The following is a 19413-nucleotide window of genomic DNA, read 5'->3' on the forward strand; positions in this document are numbered from 1 at the left end:
TTTAGGAAATATGAGGCTGATCCTATACTTATATGTTATAATGCATCATATGCTGGCTCACAAATGTGAATTATAATGTATTTGGTTATATTTACATTCAAGTATAATATAACCTGGGGCAACAAAGCCTATACAGTTTGCGATGCAATACCCACATTTAGATATACCAACAGACTGCGGCCATGATGATTATTATTTACTGTTTTATATAGTAGGTGGGATGCACTGTACCTTGGTGAGGATGGTTTTCCCATAGTTTTTGGTGCTGGTCAGACCAGTGTTTAGGTATATCGGCTTCTTCAAGGAATCTGTTTCATAAGCTATGGGAAGGAAAAAAAACACAAGGAAAAGCCAGGATTGATCATTCAATAATATAACCGTGCTGTGCTTGGATGATTTATGCCACCATGCAAGGGCAGTAAATGTGGCGGCACTTAATGCCTCACAGTCTAAATGATCAGTAAGAACCGAGTCAGTCAAAGGTCTGCAAATCTATGAGATGGGCAATGTAGACACATTTTATCCGTTTATCCCCAGAAATGCATGGACATTCATTCGAAACATGAATCAGCAATTGTTGATTTCTATTAAATAAACTAAACAATGTTACCTACTCCTCCAAGTATAAGGTTACCCCTTTATAAGATAGCTGGGTTGGAAGGGCTATCTTCCAGCAATAGCTGGAGAGCAGCTACCCCTAGGTCTCTCTCCACCGACAGTGAAAACAGGTTGACCCAAAGAGATTCACCAACCTTTTGGACAGATGCCTCCATGGGTATTTGGCTTGTGGGAACCTACATACGCAAGTCCCAGAGTCCCCATGTCAAAGTCCTGATACGTGAAGAGATGCGCCAGGCAGACCTGAGCAGCTCTGTCGGATATGTCATGGCTGAATTGCTGAAATCAGACAGTTGTGACTTTTACTGAAGAACATCTCACTGTGATAAACTAAAAGACTTTCACATGGTTGGCACGGAATTAACTGCAAAAACATCATATTTTCAGCCACTGATTGTGTACGAGAGGGTAAAATATAAATAAACAAAATAATGGCATCTAGAAAAGGCAACTAAACTGAAAGACACGAGTCATTCTTACGCACAGCCTGAAAAGACTTTCATTCATATATCCATGCACCTCACACCCCCTCAACCTCCCTCTTACATTTTTACATGTAATTATATTTGTTGGAGAGCTGCTATTTGCAATGCAGATTACCTACTGTGAAAGGGATTTCTGTGTTTTAAAGAACTTTTGTTCATCAGAAAATGTGAAAATCGTTACATTCATACTTAATTTCAGAGGCAACAAAAAACCAAGCGAACCTTTCGGAATTACCAGCCTTTATGAATAAGTTACAATAACGAACCAACACAATCCGTTTGTAACTAATAACAGACAAATTATCAAACAGTCACATTCCCTCCGCATACTACCATGAATACGTCATCCCAATGGTAAAGTATGGCGGAGGGAGCATCATGATTTAGGGCTGCCTCAGGGCCCGGACAGCTTGCCATCATCGAGGGGACAATAAATTCCCAAGATAATATACAGGATAATGCTGCCCGCCAACCGCAGCTCAGTAGAAGCTGTGTAATGCCGCACGATGACCCTAAACATCAAAATACATCTACTACAGAAGGGTTTCAAAAAAGAATAATCCACCTTTTGATTTGGTGAAATGCCCTAAAGAGAGCCGTTCACAGCAGACATTCTAGGAAAACGGCTGAGCTTTTGCAGTTTTATAAGAAAGAATGGTCTAAAATCCCTCCAGAACGCTGTGCGGGTCGGATCCGCAGCTCCCGGAATCGCTTGTTTGAGGTTATTGCTGCCAAAGGAGGTCTGACGAGTTATTAAATCCAGGAGTTCCCGTAGATTTTCTTTCTGTACGTGTCATAGATATATCGGGAAGGTACTCTGCAATCTGTGCTAAGTGGGTTTTTCTTACTCGATGCAGAAGATGTATTCTGTTACTATTGATGAGACTACTGTGACTATTACTACATACCCCATATTACCAAACAGCAGTAACTAAACAGTATAACATTACGGAGGGGGTTCCCCTTTAAATGTAAAAAGATTCACAATACAGAAAATGGAGATATTAAGGATGTATTCATTCTTTATCAAGTGCCAACATCATTAGCACTATAAGCTATAACGTTCAGCTGAGTTATACATTTGAATATAAACATTTGAACACCAGTCTACAAATTTTCCTTCATAGTAACGCACTTTAACACCATTCTAGTAAAGAGTAAACTTTGGCATCCACCAGCAGTCACACCAAATCACTGTTCTCCATTCACAGACAGCTCATGAAGGGTCTCTGACGCTCCAAAGCCTACCTCCAGCAGTTGCTTCACATCCCAAGCATCTTTCCGGTCATCAGGCCAACTTTTCGCCATGTTATAGTGTCTTCGGTTATTGGTTACGTTCTCAGGAACTTTGTGCACAATGATCTGTATGAGAAAAGCACAAACAGATGAACAATCTGCCCCCAACACTGTCATCTACAGGCTCATCAATGGATTTAATGAAGAAGCAGCTGCCCATCACCAAGAGAAAAGGCTTACTGCGATGGATGTCCGATTGCTGCTCTGGGCGCCTGCGTAAAATGCAGCGTATAAACTCAAGAAATTCACAAAAGACCTTGTTATACGGTATAAATAAATGCTGAATAGTTGGGGTGATTGCACTGAAGTTACTGTGGATACCTTACTCGAAGCTGGGGTTGGCACAGAAAATACTGGGGCAAGTGGGAAAAGGTTCTAGCTTGCAGAGGGCAAGAGAGGGTATAAAAATAACGTGCTTCAATGCTAATGGAAAAGTATGCCTAAAAACCACGCTTCGTACCATTTGGAGGAACGTCCTAGAACCGCTAAGACCATACATGTAAAGGATTTGTATGGTCTGACAAAGCTTAGATAGCATGTTTAAGCAGAACGTTTGTAGGAATATTTACTTGTAAAATGTATAAAGTGAAATTTTATAATAGGTGACTTATAACGTTTTATCAATGATGCGCTGTACCTCAAAAAAAAAAAAAATAAAAAAAATGATTATACCAAAAATGACTAAAATCTTTGATATTAAGGTTTGTCTTGATTTTTAAGTTAGAATTAAGCGTTTAAGACAAAAATAGACACTAACTTATACAAAAAACTCAAAAGGTATGGCTTTGCTGAAAGGTTCCCTGCTGTGAATATGCCATTTATTATTTCTTGTAGATCCTGTGGATACCATCTACTACATCATTTCTCTCTGCCCAGGTCTTCAGCACGCAAAGGATTAATATCCGCCAACACTCCCGTTCCTTCGAGTCTTGTCATTTGGTAACCTCCGTCTCCCAGCCTTCTACCGTCTGTTCAGCAGCTGATTCCTTCCTGCCAGGGACGTCTCCCGTCACCCATCTCTCCCCGGTGCCATCTGTGCCCACGCTCTGATCTGGATAGCCCACTGTGTGTGTTAGTGGCCGGCAGCAGATATCAGCCCAACAGAAAAAAGGCCGGCTTTTATGGCACCAAGAGAGGGGAGACAGCTAAACCCTGGTCTAAAGCAGACAGGCGCTTATTCACTAAATACACTGAAAGCTTCCAAAGCAGGGCTGCCTTCTCATTTTATACCAGCACGGCTTCATCTAGTTATTAACATGGTATATTTTCACTTGTAATGTTATGGGTAATGCCCTCATCCCCATCATAATTGCGCTACAGATTATGCTGGTGTTTTTTGTATTAAGGGATGTACCCTAAAAAAAACAGAAATAATATAATAATAATATGATTATTATTATTATTATTAATAGCAGCAGGAAAGTATGATGAAGTCTGCAAAGAACTCAGATGATTACTAAAATGTTGATAACAGTCGGCTTAGTGCCATGCAAAACAATAGCTGCTTTATTCCAACAAATCCAACAATGAAAGGATCATTATATTCAGCAACTGGATCCAGCATAGAACGCTCAAAAAACGCAGGGGAATAAATGTTTATCCCGGCCGTGTTTCCGCGGGGCTCGCCTTCGCCATTCCCTCATACGCTGCGGTTGGGTTGAGTCGGATGCCAGACGAGTGACCGAAGTGTCAGATGCGATCGGACCGTATGTTTGATAGACATGGAAGCGTTACTCCTCGGCCTTCAGGAAGAGGTTCACAAGAGGCAAAAGCGGGTTTGACAGATCTTTGGAAACCACAGAGGTTTCCTTTTCATTTCCCAGGAAGCAGCGTTCGGGGAGTGCTGACAGCCATCTGTTCGGCGTACATTAAACGCCACTTAGACGCCAGGCCCAGCATTGTTTATTGCCGTGCCTTGGGGGGAGAGCACAAGGGGTCTCGGGCATAATGTATTTCTCCGGTATTTTGTTTGAAGAAGAAAAAAGAAAAAAAAAAAACGCGCACTCAACAGTAAAAGTAAAATACAAAAAAAAAAATATATTTAATAAGAGCTAATTAGGAATAATGAGTGATTTTAAGAGATGCTACGAAAAACAGAATTACAGGGATTATTGAATGACATAAAACATTTTCTTTTCAATTGTATTTCTCTCAGATAAGTTGTTGTGCTGGAATAGATAGGTACACCATTCCCCTCCAACAGACATGGAGTGCAGTGTAGGTGTGCGCGTGTAGGTGTGCATAGGTGTGCGCGTGTAGGTGTGCATAGGTGTGCGCGTGTAGGTGTGTGTAGGTGTGCGCGTGTAGGTGTGCATAGGTGTGCGCGTGTAGGTGTGCGCAGGTGTGCGCGTGTGTGTAGGTGCCCCCCCCAATAATGGATTACGGCACACCAGCTATCCTTAATGGAACAACCTGTGTGCTCTAAACTGTTTTAGTCACCAAAAATAAAACATTACTCCATTTTCCCCCATCCAATCCCCATGTTACCACAACGTATTTGACAATATAGCATTCTCTGCATTGCTCCTCACACCCACTGTACTCATAGGGTTGGGAATTAGGCCAAACCTCTCATTGCCCTCACCTTAGGTGCACAAATCATGCCAATTACTTAATTTCATTTATTTCAATATCACTCCAAACATGCATTTACAAATACCTGCTCTATCTGTACTCCGTATCCTTTCCACTGGGCATCCCACGAAGTGTTCCTGTAGATGTCATCCACCCGATCAATAAGCTCAATCTATGGCCATATGATGAAAATGGACAGTTGGATACACATTAAAGCGCGGTTCTAAACACTGAATAAGCATGTCATTGTGTATATTTATATATATATATCTATCTACCTATCTATCTAAAGTCCACTTTATTGAAATGCCAAGTATTTGTAATTAGTTAACACACGCAATTCATGCGCTCACATCCAGTTCACGATACAACCCTCCCTTCTAATGATTTCCTTAACCCTCCCTACATTCCCTTATCTTTCATATTGTTCTTCATTAGAACGTTTTATTCGGAATTACACAAATACAGGAATATAAATACAGTCTTGGTGACTGTTCTATCCACGGAGAACCAGCAGATGGCTCTGAATAGCCAGCTCTCTGTAGCGTGTATTCGTAGTACGTCTGCTGAATGATTGAGTACTTACCAGGTAGTTGATGGTGGTGCTCTCCTCACCGCGGCCCATGTGCTGGAAGAAGCGGTGGTCTGCTACCACAAGCATCTTACAAGTATTCCTGAGAGGGTCTGGGCCTGCCTTCTGTCTCTTCTTCCGGTGTAGGTGCTCTGCGTTAAGATGAAAAAATACACACCAAATTAATGTGAAGGAAGGTAGATCGGGCTGCTGAGATACACAATCACGACACACTGCTGTTAGAGCAAGGCCCTCGCCACCTAATGTATCGGTTTGTCCGTCAATGTCTTGTCATACCCCATGAATATATGTATTGTAAGAAGCGCTGCGTAAATTGTTCGCGCTATATAAAAAAAATATTATAATAAATCCGTGATGCCCCCCGGATATCCAGCTTCTACCAAACAACATTTCAAATTTGAGAGAATTGGAGCTAAAGTGTGAGAAGCAATAAGATCATTTTACCGACTGAATCTGTGAGAATGGCCAAGCGGACCGGGCATAATACATCATTTAAACGTCATCTTAACACTGCAAATGGGTAAGGAGGAACATGCTTGCTCCAGGGCTGTATAGTTATAGGGTAGATAAGGGGCAGGGCTTTACTAAGACTTCTTATTCGACCTACTGATAGCCTATGGATTTATATAAAAGGAGTAAATACTTAGAAAAAGGAAAATGTATCCTACTCAGTTTAATTTAGATACATTGTTTTCTCTTTATATACATTATACTGACTTTTAGTACATTACAGCAGTATGAGAAGGATTTGGTTCCTAAGGGGGCGCATCCTCCTCGAAAGGGACACCTGGGAGGTGTGTGGTAACACATTACATCGCTCTGCCGGCGGACAGCATGTTTATTTACACGCCTCAGTGATTTAATGGAAAGAAATTCAAAATTCTAAGCTAGAGGGAGTTTACTGGACCCCTCAACCCAGAGCAATAAATACCAATGGGGCACCACACAGAATTCTTTATTAAAACAAGATTTAGCGCTTTCATTTTATTTCATTCAAGACACATCAATAATAAGTGGTCTTCGGGAGCCGACACAAGTCTACAGCTCCTCACTTATTATGCAGGACGTATTAGTCTCAAAAGCAGCCTCTATTTACACAGCTGACCCGGAGCTGCTGAAGTCTACATTTCCCCGAAGTCCAGACAGCTCTGGGTTGACATTTTTCTCTATCTCTTCGACCTTTTTCATATCCGCCTTTAATCCGTTAAACCACCGCAACACCCAAAATGTTTACGTTTCTTTAGCTTGAGTCATTCACTTCTACAGGATCCGTCTCTGTTTATCCTCTCCTTAAATCCCTGCAGTTACTTGGCTTGAGAAAAAGAGACGTACGAGTGGATCTCTTCCCGCCGATACATACACAACAGCTGAGAATAAGGGCAAATTACTCGTTGTAAACGGGTTCCCCCTATACAGAAAACTATATGAATAAACAGATGCGAAGCCAGGGGCAGGAAGCAATGATCTTCACTAAATGGTCCATACGCACCAATCACCTCTGCAAGTCTCGCTAGGGACCCTGAGGTTTATTCACTAGGGAGAGCGTTCACAGGTGAGTACGGAGGAGAGTTATTTTCAACCCCCCACATTTTGTTATTCATTAAGAAGGGCCAACACGGGCAAGAGTCTCCAGCAAGAAGGGCTGAGCTGGCCCTGTATTCAAAGGGTCAAGAGACAGCTCATTTAACACTGAATTACATGGGACCAATGTATACGGGCAGTGGGGAAAGGGGCAAATGCATTAGAGGGTTCTGCAGAAGCCCCCCCATGTATTTGGAAAAGGGGCAGCACGGATGTCATGCGCATTAAGGTGCATATGATGGCTGGAGTGTCCTCCTAATGTAGCCTTATAAGTCATTCACTTGGCGCCTTTATGGAAAATGACTCGCACTCCCCGGAGACGGCTTACGTCATTATCGAGATCCGCACTAGAATGGAGGAATGGAGGAAGAACAGCCCGTCGCTATCTCCACAGCCACTACTGCTGGAAGTCAGAACCCCCAGCCCCCACAAATGAGTATCGCATCTTGTTTTTAGGTCTTGGTAATATCACATTAAATTGTACACCAAAAATATCCCATTTTATTACGGCACACTGTGGCCCATGAAAGCAAACACTGCGGTAGATCTGAGAAATACTACAAAAGAGATCAAAAGACCTTGAGCTAAAAACTCCAGGGTATGACATCATACACAGAAGGGAATTTCCCCCGTCTATTCTAAACCTACATTTTTTGAGAATGACATTTTGCATAATCCCGGGTTATTTTCTGAAGCAGTGCCATGACTTCAATGTAATTACCTAAAATTAGGCTGCACAACACTGACAAAAATGTTACATTTTTACAGAACACATTTGAACTATACGCCAGGCATGTATGGCTGTACACACGGATCCGGTAGGGCTGCGTAATTTAGTACAGAGAGAGTACAAAGCATTTTAAATCCAGTGAGCACAAAGAGTCACACTGTAGTCGGTGTCATTGTGTGGCTCAGGACGCACACGATTATGTCAGCTGGATAAAAATAACCGTGTGTGGGTGAGGAATTAGCTTCACGGGCACAAGGGACCGGCTCTATGTATCTGTAGCCGCTATTAAGCAAAAGGGCACGAGAGGTTAAACGCCAGAAACCCCCAATGGCAAAATAAGGAAGCTTCACAGATTCTGACAAAAACAGATGGAAATTACGCTTGGTAGAAAGACCCAAAACATGAAACCTTAAAGGAGAATTTCATGGTTGGTGAGAAAGACATAAAATATAATGACCAGAAGAGGGTTACAAAAATAAAGAAAGCTCTGGAGCATCCAACACTGTAACAAAACCTGTGATTTTATACACCATGTCCAAGTGTTCACACACACCGCCTCGACAATCTGCCACTAGCCCCCCCACATGTAAAACACACACACCCCTCTCCTATACACATTGTTACTATCACAAAAGGCTTTTGTCAGCAGTCTGTTACTTCGATTCATTTCGGGGACTCTGCATGGTGCTGGAACGAGGCTGCCGGGGACACAGGCAAAATGCCAGGATTTGTGATCTCCTGCAGCTTGATGGATGTCACAATGAATATTTTTTTTTTTAACACTGTGGGATTTAGGATCCACATTAAGTTTTATACATTGATCTGCAAAAGTGATGCAACTGCAGAGATATAACGGCCAACATTACAATCCTAGAAGTCATGGCCACCTGGTCCTCGAGGATCTGTCCAGCTCCTTTAAGAAGTATTTCAAACTATTGATCAAGGGATTTACACATGACGTGGAATTTAAAGCATGAAGTATAATCTCTATTACAAGTAGAGTGAGATTGTTCGTCAGACATTATGCGTTACGGAGAACATTGGTGTCCTGGATATGTTGCAGCTTGGAACACACCGTATTCCCTAATGAGCTGCTTGCTGCCAAGGGACAGAATGTATCTTTGAACGTCACGAACAGACCTACAGGCAGGTAGCCAGAGTCTACCTCCTTTACCAAGTCTGAAAGCTAAAGCGACATCAGCCGGCAAAATTAGTGAGTTCTGATTAACAAAGAATCGGAACGGTCTCGTTATCAATGTTAAGCATCCGGCTATATTAGAGACAACATCAGGGAATAAACACGCCGCTGGCTATTCACCGCTTTCCAGTTCCCGATGTATGCAAAAAGGACAATCTTGTCAACAGTAAATTGACTTCACAAGCTAGCCGTTTCCCAACAAATATTCCTAATACGCGTATAAAATATTCCTAATACACGTATAAAATATGTCATACAACACAGAACATGACGGCGGTTTTCAGAGAAAGAATCTAAGTGCTGCGTGAAATTAAGATCAGTTGATCGTACAAACCAAATACTTCACATTCATTTACTACACGGGTCTCACCTCTCCTACAGGGGCCACAAGTGGCTTGTTTTCCAATTTTAGCATCAGTTGGTATCTCCCCCGCCCCTGTTAAGATGATAAAGAAGCAGCATCCCAGCTGCTCACACATTGAGGTCTGGTACCAGATCTGCCCACGCTCTATCTGTTCTTGATTATGACTTTAAGTGAGTGGGCAGGACCTCTTTGAAGCTCATCAATTTCATGTTCTGTGAAACTTGCTACTGCTAAAACGCACCGCACAAAAAGAACACCAAGTATTTTTTTTTTATAAATGCTATGTGATAATTCTATGCAAAAAAAAATCCGAGTATAAGAACGTATTCTGAGGTTGCTACGGCAACATGAAAAGAAAGACCACAAACCTTCACTTTGTTCCGTGTCCCGTTCGTTCTTAAAGACATCCTCCTTAGGTTTTATGTAGCCACAAACTTTTGAATCCTTGCGGTGAGAGAAGTCTCTTACATCTTCGGATCGATAAACCAGAATGCTCTCCCTTGATGAGTTCTCCACAAACCTCCACAGAGGCTGAAAGATGAGGAACGTAAAGTGAAGGTCGATAAACTGATATAGATGCATCGTACACACAATAATACAATCGAGACGCTAACAGAATGGAGATTTCCTGATCTCATTAAATGTATATATAGTTGGTAAACTTGGGTGCGAGTAAAACTGAAACCAAGCAATATTTACATTGAGTGGACATTAAGACTTTTATCGTTTCAATATCCTTCTCAATGGGAACAGGACAATTCTAGGGAATATTAGTCAGCAAAGTGTTACTAAAGAAAATATATCATACATGCACAGATATGAACACCTGCCTAATATTGTGTAGGTCCCCTTTTTGTCCCCAAAACAGCCCTGACCCGTGGAGGCAGGGACTCCACTAGACCTCTGGAGGTGCGCTGTGGCATCCGGCACCAAGACGTCAGCAGCAGACCTTTTAAGTCCTGTAAGTTGCGAGGTGGAGCCTCCATGGATTGGACTTGTTTGTCCAGCACATCCCACAGATGCTCGATGGATTGAGATCTGGGGAACTTGGAGCCCAAGTCAACACTTTGAACTTGTTGTGTTTCTCAAACCATTAATGAACCACGTTTGCTTTGCAGCAGTGCACATTATCCTGTCGAAAAAAGGCAAATGCCATCAGGGAATACCGTGTCCATGACATGGTCTGCAACAATGCTTAGGTAGGTGGTATGTGTCATAGTAACATCTACATGAGCGGCAGGACCCAAGCATAACATTGCCCAAAGCATCACACTGCCTCCGCCTGCTCGCCTTCTCCCATAATGCATCCTGGTGCCATGTATTCTCCAAGTAAGTGACGCACCTGACCATCCACGTGATGAAAAAGAAAAGGTGATTCATCAGACTTGGTCACCTTCTTCCATTGCTCCGTGGTCCAGTTCTTATTCTCACATGCCCACTGTAGGCGCTTTTGGCAGTGCACAGGGGTCAGCATGGGCGTCCTGACTGGTCTGCAGCTACGCAGCCCCATACGCTGCAAACTGTGATGCCCTGTTTGTTCTGACTCCTTTCTCTCAGAACCAACATTAACGCTTTCAGCCAGCCTTCGCCTCCCACATGTATCAATGAGCCTTGGCCATGACCCTGTCGCTGGTTCACAACTGTTCTTCCTTGGACCCACTTTTAATAGGTACCGACCATCGCAGAGCGAAAACACCCCACAAGAGCTGCAGTTTTGGAGACGCTTTTAAAATGCAATTTGGCTCTTGTCAAAGTTGCTCAGATCCTTACGCTTGCCCATTTTTCCTGCTTCTAACTTCAACTTTGAGGACGAAATTTCACTAATATATCCCACCCGCTGACAGGTGCCATGATAACAAGATTATCGATGTTATGGCTGATCTGTGTTTATACACATATACATACATACATAGTCATACATATAAACACACACACATACATATGTACACTAAGGCATCCCTTCCTGCACTGTCAATGCCAACAGCAGGACATGGATGCCAGATAGAAATTTGGTCGTTTAAATTCCTTATAATGCAATAGTGTTTGGTGGGAGTGCTTTTACAGCCGTTAACACTCACTCATTAGCGTAACACTCACTCCTATGAGTCATTTAAGCACTACTGTGATCTTTTTACGCTATAAAGAGGACATCTTATATACAGAAATATATTGTAACCCTAAACACATGATACGGTAAAGTCCCCTATATTGAATATACCTCTACGTTGTACTCTTCTCCGTCGGTTGTTATCCGTGCCGTAAAATCTCCATCACCAATGTGTGCCAGGACCTTTGAATTGTGCTCCCCTTTAATAAAATATAAAAAAGGAGAAATATGAAAGCAATGAGGGCTTTAAAGGTTTATGTTTGCAAACGAAGTAGAAGTGCACAAATAAATTGAGTTTTAAAGGCACGAATACGTCATAGCGTAGGATTTGGTGGATGGTTCGCATTTCCATGGGCGAAACGGTGATAAGATTAAAGTTGAGCCACAGGCGCCCAAGCAGTTCTAGGATATCATGTAGATTGCAGCCTAACAGGTAGAGACCAAAACAACGTATTCTACAGGATCAAGACACAAGCCAAGGGTAGCAACCTCAACTGCAACGCCTAAGGACTCCCAGCCACAGCTCCGCGTCATCTAAGAGACAGATAGCAACAGATATTTGCTAATTCTGGGCTTGAGAAAGGGGTAGTGTGCTTAAAGCTTCATTCTGACTGGACTACCTTTTCTTCTAAGATAACTATATTTGCATTTCACAGGAATAGGGTTTTCATTAAAAGAGGAAGTACTGCCTACAACAAGAGGCTTTTCAGTTATCCCCACTCATCAGATATATGTTCCTGACAATGCTTCTACTATATGGTGTGCCAACACATCATAGCAAAACAGAGAGCCTTTACCAACAGCCACACAAGAACGTTACAGGACTGCAATCGCAAGCCGTTGGCTACATGGTCATCGTGAAGAAGACATGAAAGGTTATGGCTCCATTGGTGATTTTAAAAAACTGTCTCTCTATTCTACGTCAAAAACCATTGAATGTGTCCTTAACGTAATATGGAAGAACCCCACAAAATGACTTCAGCGATGGTTAACTTACCTACAACGTGGCCAGTGAAAAAGTCTGATTTCTTTACATGGTATTCCGTTTCTCTGCCATTCCCATCCATTACTACAGCTTTAAGGTTTTCTGAAAGATGCTCAGCGCTTGATGTCAAGTATAATTTGAAATGTCTATGAAAGAGATAAAAAAGATTTACATAGTTTATTAAGGTAGACATGTCAAAAAAAGAACATACATACATAAAACACGGCGAGCGGTTCTAGAGAGAGGTGACAGACTCGGGCGATTCGTCTACCTGTGCAGTGCGGTGAAGCTCAGCATCCTCTCCAGCTGGGACTCCGACTCCAAATCGCGCTTCCTCAAGGAGTGCTGCTGGATGCCGGCCATGGAGATGACATCGTAGTCCGCCAGCATGGAGTCAAGGTTCACTGCAGACAGAAAGGGAAAATCATGCCGGCTGCAAACGGTTCCAAAAAGGTAATTTAAACACAGTAACTAAATGTACTGAATAGGGCTGCAACTAACGATTATTTTAATAATCGATTAAACGGCCGATTATTTTTTCGATTAATCGATTAATCGGATAAAAAAAAACAATATGCAAATTTTTCGTTTATTTAAAAGAATTTAATGAACTGGATGTTAAAAAACAACTTAAAATTTACATTAACATTCTTATTTTGTTATGATGTAATAAAAAACAATATTTTCAAAGTACAAGAACCCAAACACAATATTTATGAAACAAAATAACCCCAAACATTCTGAAAAGAGGTGGACTATTACTGTTCAAGAAACTTTGCCCCAGCCCTGGCACTTTGCCCCAGAACTTTGCACCCAGCACTTTGCACCCAGCCCTGGCACTTTGCACCCAGCACTTTGCACCCAGCACTTTGCCCCAGCCCTGGCACTTTGCATCCAGCACTTTGCACCCAGCATTCAGCACTTTGCACCCAGCACTTTGCACCAGCACTTTGCACTTTGCACCCAGCACTTTGTACCCAGCACTCAGCACTTTGCGCCCAGCACTTTGCCCCAGCCCTGGCACTTTGCACCCAGCACTTTGCACCCAGCCCTGGCACTTTGCACCCAGCACTTTGCCCCAGCCCTGGCACTTTGCATCCAGCACTTTGCACCCAGCATTCAGCACTTTGCACCCAGCACTTTGCACCAGCACTTTGCACTTTGCACCCAGCACTTTGTACCCAGCACTCAGCACTTTGCGCCCAGCACTTTGCCCCAGCCCTGGCACTTTGCACCCAGCACTTTGCACCCAGCCCTGGCACTTTACACCCAGCACTTTGCACCCAGCCCTGGCACTTTGCACCCAGCACTGGCACTTTGCACCCAGCACTTTGCACTGTGCCCCTGCACCCAGTCTCCAACTCTGCCCTGCACCCAGCCCCCACATTCTGCCCTGCCCCCACACTCACACTCTGCCCTGCACCCACTCTGCCCTGCACCCACACTCACACCCTGCCCTGCATCCCCACCCCCACTCTGCCCTGCACCCAGTCTCCCACTCTGCTCTGCACCCACACTCACACCCTGCATCCCCACCCCCACTCTGCCCTGCACCCAGTCTCCTGCCCTGCACCCCCCACCCCCACTCTGCCCTGCACCCCCACCCCCACTCTGACCTGCACCCCCACCCCCACTCTGCCCTGCACCCACACTCACGAACCGCTCTGTGCGAATGGAGCCACTCGCACAGAGCGAACCGCTCTGTGCGAATGGAGCCACTCGCACAGAGCGAACCGCTCTGTGCGAATGGAGCCACTCGCACAGAGCGAACCGCTCTGTGCGAATGGAGCCACTCGCACAGAGCGAACCGCTCTGTGCGAATGGAGCCACTCGCACAGAGCGAACCGCTCTGTGCGAATGGAGCCACTCGCACAGAGCGAACCGCTCTGTGCGAGTGGAGCCACTCGCACAGAGCGAACCGCTCTGTGCGAGTGGAGCCACTCGCACAGAGCGAACCGCTCTGTGCGAGTGGAGCCACTCGCACAGAGCGAACCGCTCTGTGCGAGTGGAGCCACTCGCACAGAGCGAACCGCTCTGTGCGAGTGGAGCCACTCGCACAGAGCGAACCGCTCTGTGCGAATGGAGCCACTCGCACAGAGCGAACCGCTCTGTGCGAATGGAGCCACTCGCACAGAGCGAACCGCTCTGTGCGAGTGGAGCCACTCGCACAGAGCGAACCGCTCTGTGCGAGTGGAGCCACTCGCACAGAGCGAACCGCTCTGTGCGAGTGGCTCCATTCGCACAGAGCGATTCGCTCTGTGCGATCCGTGCACATAGACATGAAGAATACTTACCTCCGGAACGCGTCACATCCGTCACGTAGCTGAAAGAAGGCGGAGACTGCAGAGCGTGTAGCAGAAGCGGGGAACGCTCGCGGAGGTAAGTAAAAGGAGCCGAGTGCTCCAACAACGAATTGATCACTCGATTAATCGATAACGGAAATCGTTATCGATGATTTCCGTTATCGATTATTATCGATTTTATCGATTCGTTGTTTCAGCTCTAGTACTGAATACGTCTCATTATAGAGTAAAGCAATCCCAGCCCTCTTTACACGACGCAAGTATTAACCAGAAGCCACATTTCTGGAATTCCAAGCCTGGCTAACCAGAGCTCAAGCCCCAGAAACAACACATGTGTAGCATGATAGCAAGCACATGCATGAGGTTCATTCATTAAAACAGTAGCGTGCGGGAATATTATTCATCAACTCTGCAGTGAATTATGTAAAGCCAATTCATTCATCCTGCAAGAATAGGAGAGCTGGAAATGGGCAATTAAACCTGCGAGGTGACTAAATATACACTATGCCAGCTCAGCCCTTCTCCTGGGAGACGCTCAGTAGGGTTGGAAGCTGCGTGAGGCTCTTCTACCAAATACAACTCTAGCGGAGAAAAGAAAACAAAAGCCGCACCATTGAAACTTGTGATCCAAGTCTGAAGCCGAGATCGTTAGCGAGATTCTTTACACACAACTTTTAGCAGAAACCGAGTGTCGCAAACCTGTTGTGTGCGCACGAAAGTGAAGTCAAGCATACGGTACACAAAGGAAACGTTCCCTCATATTACACCATACTAGATTAAAATAAGCAATAGACAGTAGAATCCACAGTATATCATATATTTGGTAAGTATATATACCATATGTATGTATCATTTTTGTTTGATTAAAATGTGGTTGTTAGGGCAAGCTTGAGAGAGAGTAACAAGAAGCAATGCCAGTACTGCTAACGGGGGTATTGCTGCAGACTCGCTTTCAAGAGTGTCCACCTGCCTTTATCTTAAAAACTAAAACGTCCAATAAAAAGGTTATAAAATAACCATAAATTACTTATTTTATGGATTATTTCAGGCTGTAAACACCGTTTCATATCTGTATTCAGCCAACAGAAATGTAAAACGTACAACAGGAAAAGATGACAGATTGTCTTTAGGAAGCACGCACACATCCCATGAGCCGGGACCCCCTGCTAAGCATATTTTACTCTATTTAACTGTGTTTTGTTCTGAATAATAGATCCTTGTTATTTGCAGTATAGAACAATAAAACCTGTGGGCTTTTCACGTACAAAAAAAAACCTCCTCGGAAATATGCAATGCAGCTGGGAAGACAGTATAATTATCGCGACAAATGTTGCAGAAAAAGAGACTGTTATTCAGAAGGAAGAACACGCGGGTGTCGGAATTAATATTGTATCAGTACAAAAGCGCTTGGTGCGTTTTCTCTGTTTTTATATTGTTTTTTGCTCTATGGAGGTAAATAGACGACCGACTGATCTATTTCCCGATACAGCATTAACATCGCTGCTTAGAAAATAATAATAATACAGAATTACATCAAATAGAGGGGAGTTCCACGCTTCATAATATAACGCATGAAAGGGATACTCCAGCCATCACCTGCACTTTAATGCTCATGGCGAGTGGCCCTCATTGCAAATCCTTCGGTGATTCTTTAGGAGCGCATTGTTCATAGCCAACTTTGTTATTGACAAGTTATTGAATAAGACCTTTATCTGGAATTACTATGCTGGAAAAAACCCTGTTGTATTAAGATATTTCTCTAAATTTTCCATACACTGAAGTAAGGATATTTGGAATTGCTTCCCTGTTTTCAGCAGGAAGCGGAAAGAAATTTGCGCTTGTTTTACGAGCATTTCCTGCACAGGATGCTGCCTTAAAACAAAGAGCGTTAAAACTGCTTCCCCTGGATGTTGGATGAGAGTATTAATGCAGTAATATACCCAATATGAATAGCATCGGGGAACACAGCAGGATCTGGACAAAGAACGCAGAATCTCTACGATTTGCATCAATGCTTGGACAGCGCAGGCAAGAGACAGTCAGCAATGCCAGCTCCTGTCAAGCTGAGCCAGCAGGACGTACTATTATGTCCTAAGGGTCGAGTGACTGCTTATAACGGTGATCTGTAAAAAATAACGGGATTGGAACCCACTCTTCTTCAATGCTACTCTTCATACATGTTTTTTCTATGACTTCCTTAGCCTTTTAACATTTTTAGTAAACCAACGATCCAGCAACCCTAATAATACAGGGTCTTCTCTACTTTCAGTGGAAAGTTACTATGTTTAGCTTTCATTGGAAGAGTACAATATTTTCCTAACCCACAAAACATGCCGTCTAGGTGAAAGCTGTGAATGTCCTTAAGGCTGACCACCCGGCCATCCCCCCCACTTCATTAAAAGTGTGAACTTCAGCCGGGTACGGAACCCACTGAATGCGGTCTGCTCATCCGCGTGACTCAATCACAATCTCCCCCCAATTAGCAGAGATCATACCCAACGGCACAGACTACACACAGCAGATTGCTGGCACTTTCGTGCACATTTTGTTTTCTTCACAATCTGCCGGCATAAATTGTTGTGAAAGAGTTGGGGGAGCATCCGAAGTTTCAACAATGTCCATTCACAGTGAATATTAACAGAGCATCTCTCACACACACACTGTGTATATTATATATATAACATATACACACTCACGGGCCACTTCATCAGGTACACCTGTTCAATTGCTTATTAACAAACAGCTAATCAGCCAATCACATGGCAGCAACTCAATGCATTTAGGCATGTAGACGTGGTCAAGACAACTTGCTGAAGTTCAAACCGAGCATCAGAATGGGGTAGAAAGGGGATTTAAGTGACTTTGAATGCGGCATGTTTCTATTCTATATTAGGGTTTGAAACTCGAGTCATTATTGCCAGAATCCAGTGTGGCTCTAAGCCTTCCCACAGAATAAAGACAAAGTGCAGGCTAGTGACGGGAGAGAGATTTGTGGTGTTGGATCTTATCAGGAAGGCAGTGTTCAGTGGGGTTACACGACACATGGCCGAGATGCGTGTTGTTTAAGTTTTGAGATTGTGCACAGTAGTTTGACTAAGAATGGTACGTGTGTTTGAATGTTCGCCAGTGACTGACTGAGCGCGTGTGCCCCCCCCCTTGAAAACCCAGAGGGGAATTCTCTCCCGTAAATAAGATTGAATGCTCTGCATATTTACCGCAAAGCTAGCTTTGCACATTCGTAAAGTGGGAAAGTCCAGATGTAACAATGGTGACACAACATGAAATAACCAAGACACATGCCAACCCGGAGGGCCGGAATATTAACCATGGTCTAACTACATCTGTCTGGGCAGAAATCTGCATGAATGCAAATAACTTAATGAATGTTTGAGAACAGTATTCAAGAAAGGGCAAACCCAGAGGTTCCCAAACTTATTTGGCTTACCAACCCCTTTTTTAGACCCCTGGAAATATACCTGGATTGTTCCAGCTCCCCGGGGGGGGGGGTGTTCACCCACTTTAGGAAGCACTGGGTTATAGTTATAGCTTGCATTTTGTGTGTCTATTTGGAAAATGAAGTGATCACTAGAACTTTAACTCTACTACACAATAGATGAAACACGTAAAAACGTTTCTAAAATATTTCAACCACCACGTATCAAGACTCTCGGCCTACGTTGGGGCCATCAGGTTTCTCATCCACTCAACTGTAAAGCCAACGCTCGCCCGCCTGCCCCCGATAACCTCTAAACCACTTAATTTTGAGAGAACATCCACTGGTTTGAGGCAAAGCTCTTAAGCACCATTTGGACAGGATACATCTCAACTCCATGAATGCATTATTTCTCCAACATACCGAAAGTAAAAAGACCCCCTTCCATCTCATTTACAACTTCAGTTGCAGAGATAGAAGCAGCCATTACAAATATTTCTCTAACCAACATATCACAGATTATTTGATATACTAAACACAATTATAAAAAGGCTGAAATGTTCTGAAAATAAGAATAACACATGGTAGATATTGCCTGGAATTATTTTGTTCCATGGTCAGACTGCAACATTTCGTTTGATTGGCTCTTTGCATTTGCTTTTGTTGGTGGATAAAACCGATTTGGACAATGCAGTCTTTGGAATGTATTCTCAAAAACACACAAAAAATCATTGATTTAACCTCTTAATTAATTGGAAAATAAAATTGCTGTCAGAATAATTGAATTATATTGAATAGTGATCAGAACCCCACAGTGCAAGGTATTTCTTGTTTCTCTGGAACTCAACGGGTTACGAACGAACACGAAGCTGAAATGAATCCATTTTAACAATAGTGAGATTGTCTTGGCAACGCTACGAGAAGTGGTTCCAGTGCATTTCGCTGCCGCTCTGACAGCCTTCGCAGGAGATGCATTACTATAATGTATTCATCCATTCCATAGTTACATTCCACTAGGTTAAATGTTATGCTTCAGCCAATGTCATTGGGTTTACATATGCAAATAATCATTTAAAGAATCAACTTCACTGCATTACATTTTCAATAAGGTGCTCAAGGCCACTCAAGGAATACATTTATTCTATGC

The 19413-nt window shown here is 43.4% G+C and overlaps 1 protein-coding gene across 2 annotated transcripts in view; it reads right to left on the reverse strand.

Annotated features, from left to right (window-relative positions):
* Nucleotides 1-19413, reverse strand: part of ADAM17 (ADAM metallopeptidase domain 17) — a 29437-nt gene that overhangs the window by 4910 nt on the left and 5114 nt on the right. For both annotated transcript variants that reach the window (XM_053458831.1, XM_053458832.1), the window contains exons 3-11: nucleotides 12802-12934; nucleotides 12543-12676; nucleotides 11657-11745; nucleotides 9807-9969; nucleotides 5560-5696; nucleotides 5059-5145; nucleotides 2352-2465; nucleotides 753-897; nucleotides 232-320 (exon numbers count right to left, since the gene is read on the reverse strand). In XM_053458831.1, the coding sequence (XP_053314806.1) occupies nucleotides 232-320; nucleotides 753-897; nucleotides 2352-2465; nucleotides 5059-5145; nucleotides 5560-5696; nucleotides 9807-9969; nucleotides 11657-11745; nucleotides 12543-12676; nucleotides 12802-12934 (1091 nt within the window). The remainder of the gene's footprint in view (nucleotides 1-231; nucleotides 321-752; nucleotides 898-2351; nucleotides 2466-5058; nucleotides 5146-5559; nucleotides 5697-9806; nucleotides 9970-11656; nucleotides 11746-12542; nucleotides 12677-12801; nucleotides 12935-19413) is intronic.

Source organism: Spea bombifrons, chromosome 3 (assembly GCF_027358695.1).
Source record: "Spea bombifrons isolate aSpeBom1 chromosome 3, aSpeBom1.2.pri, whole genome shotgun sequence".
NCBI classification, from domain to species: domain Eukaryota; kingdom Metazoa; phylum Chordata; class Amphibia; order Anura; family Pelobatidae; genus Spea; species Spea bombifrons.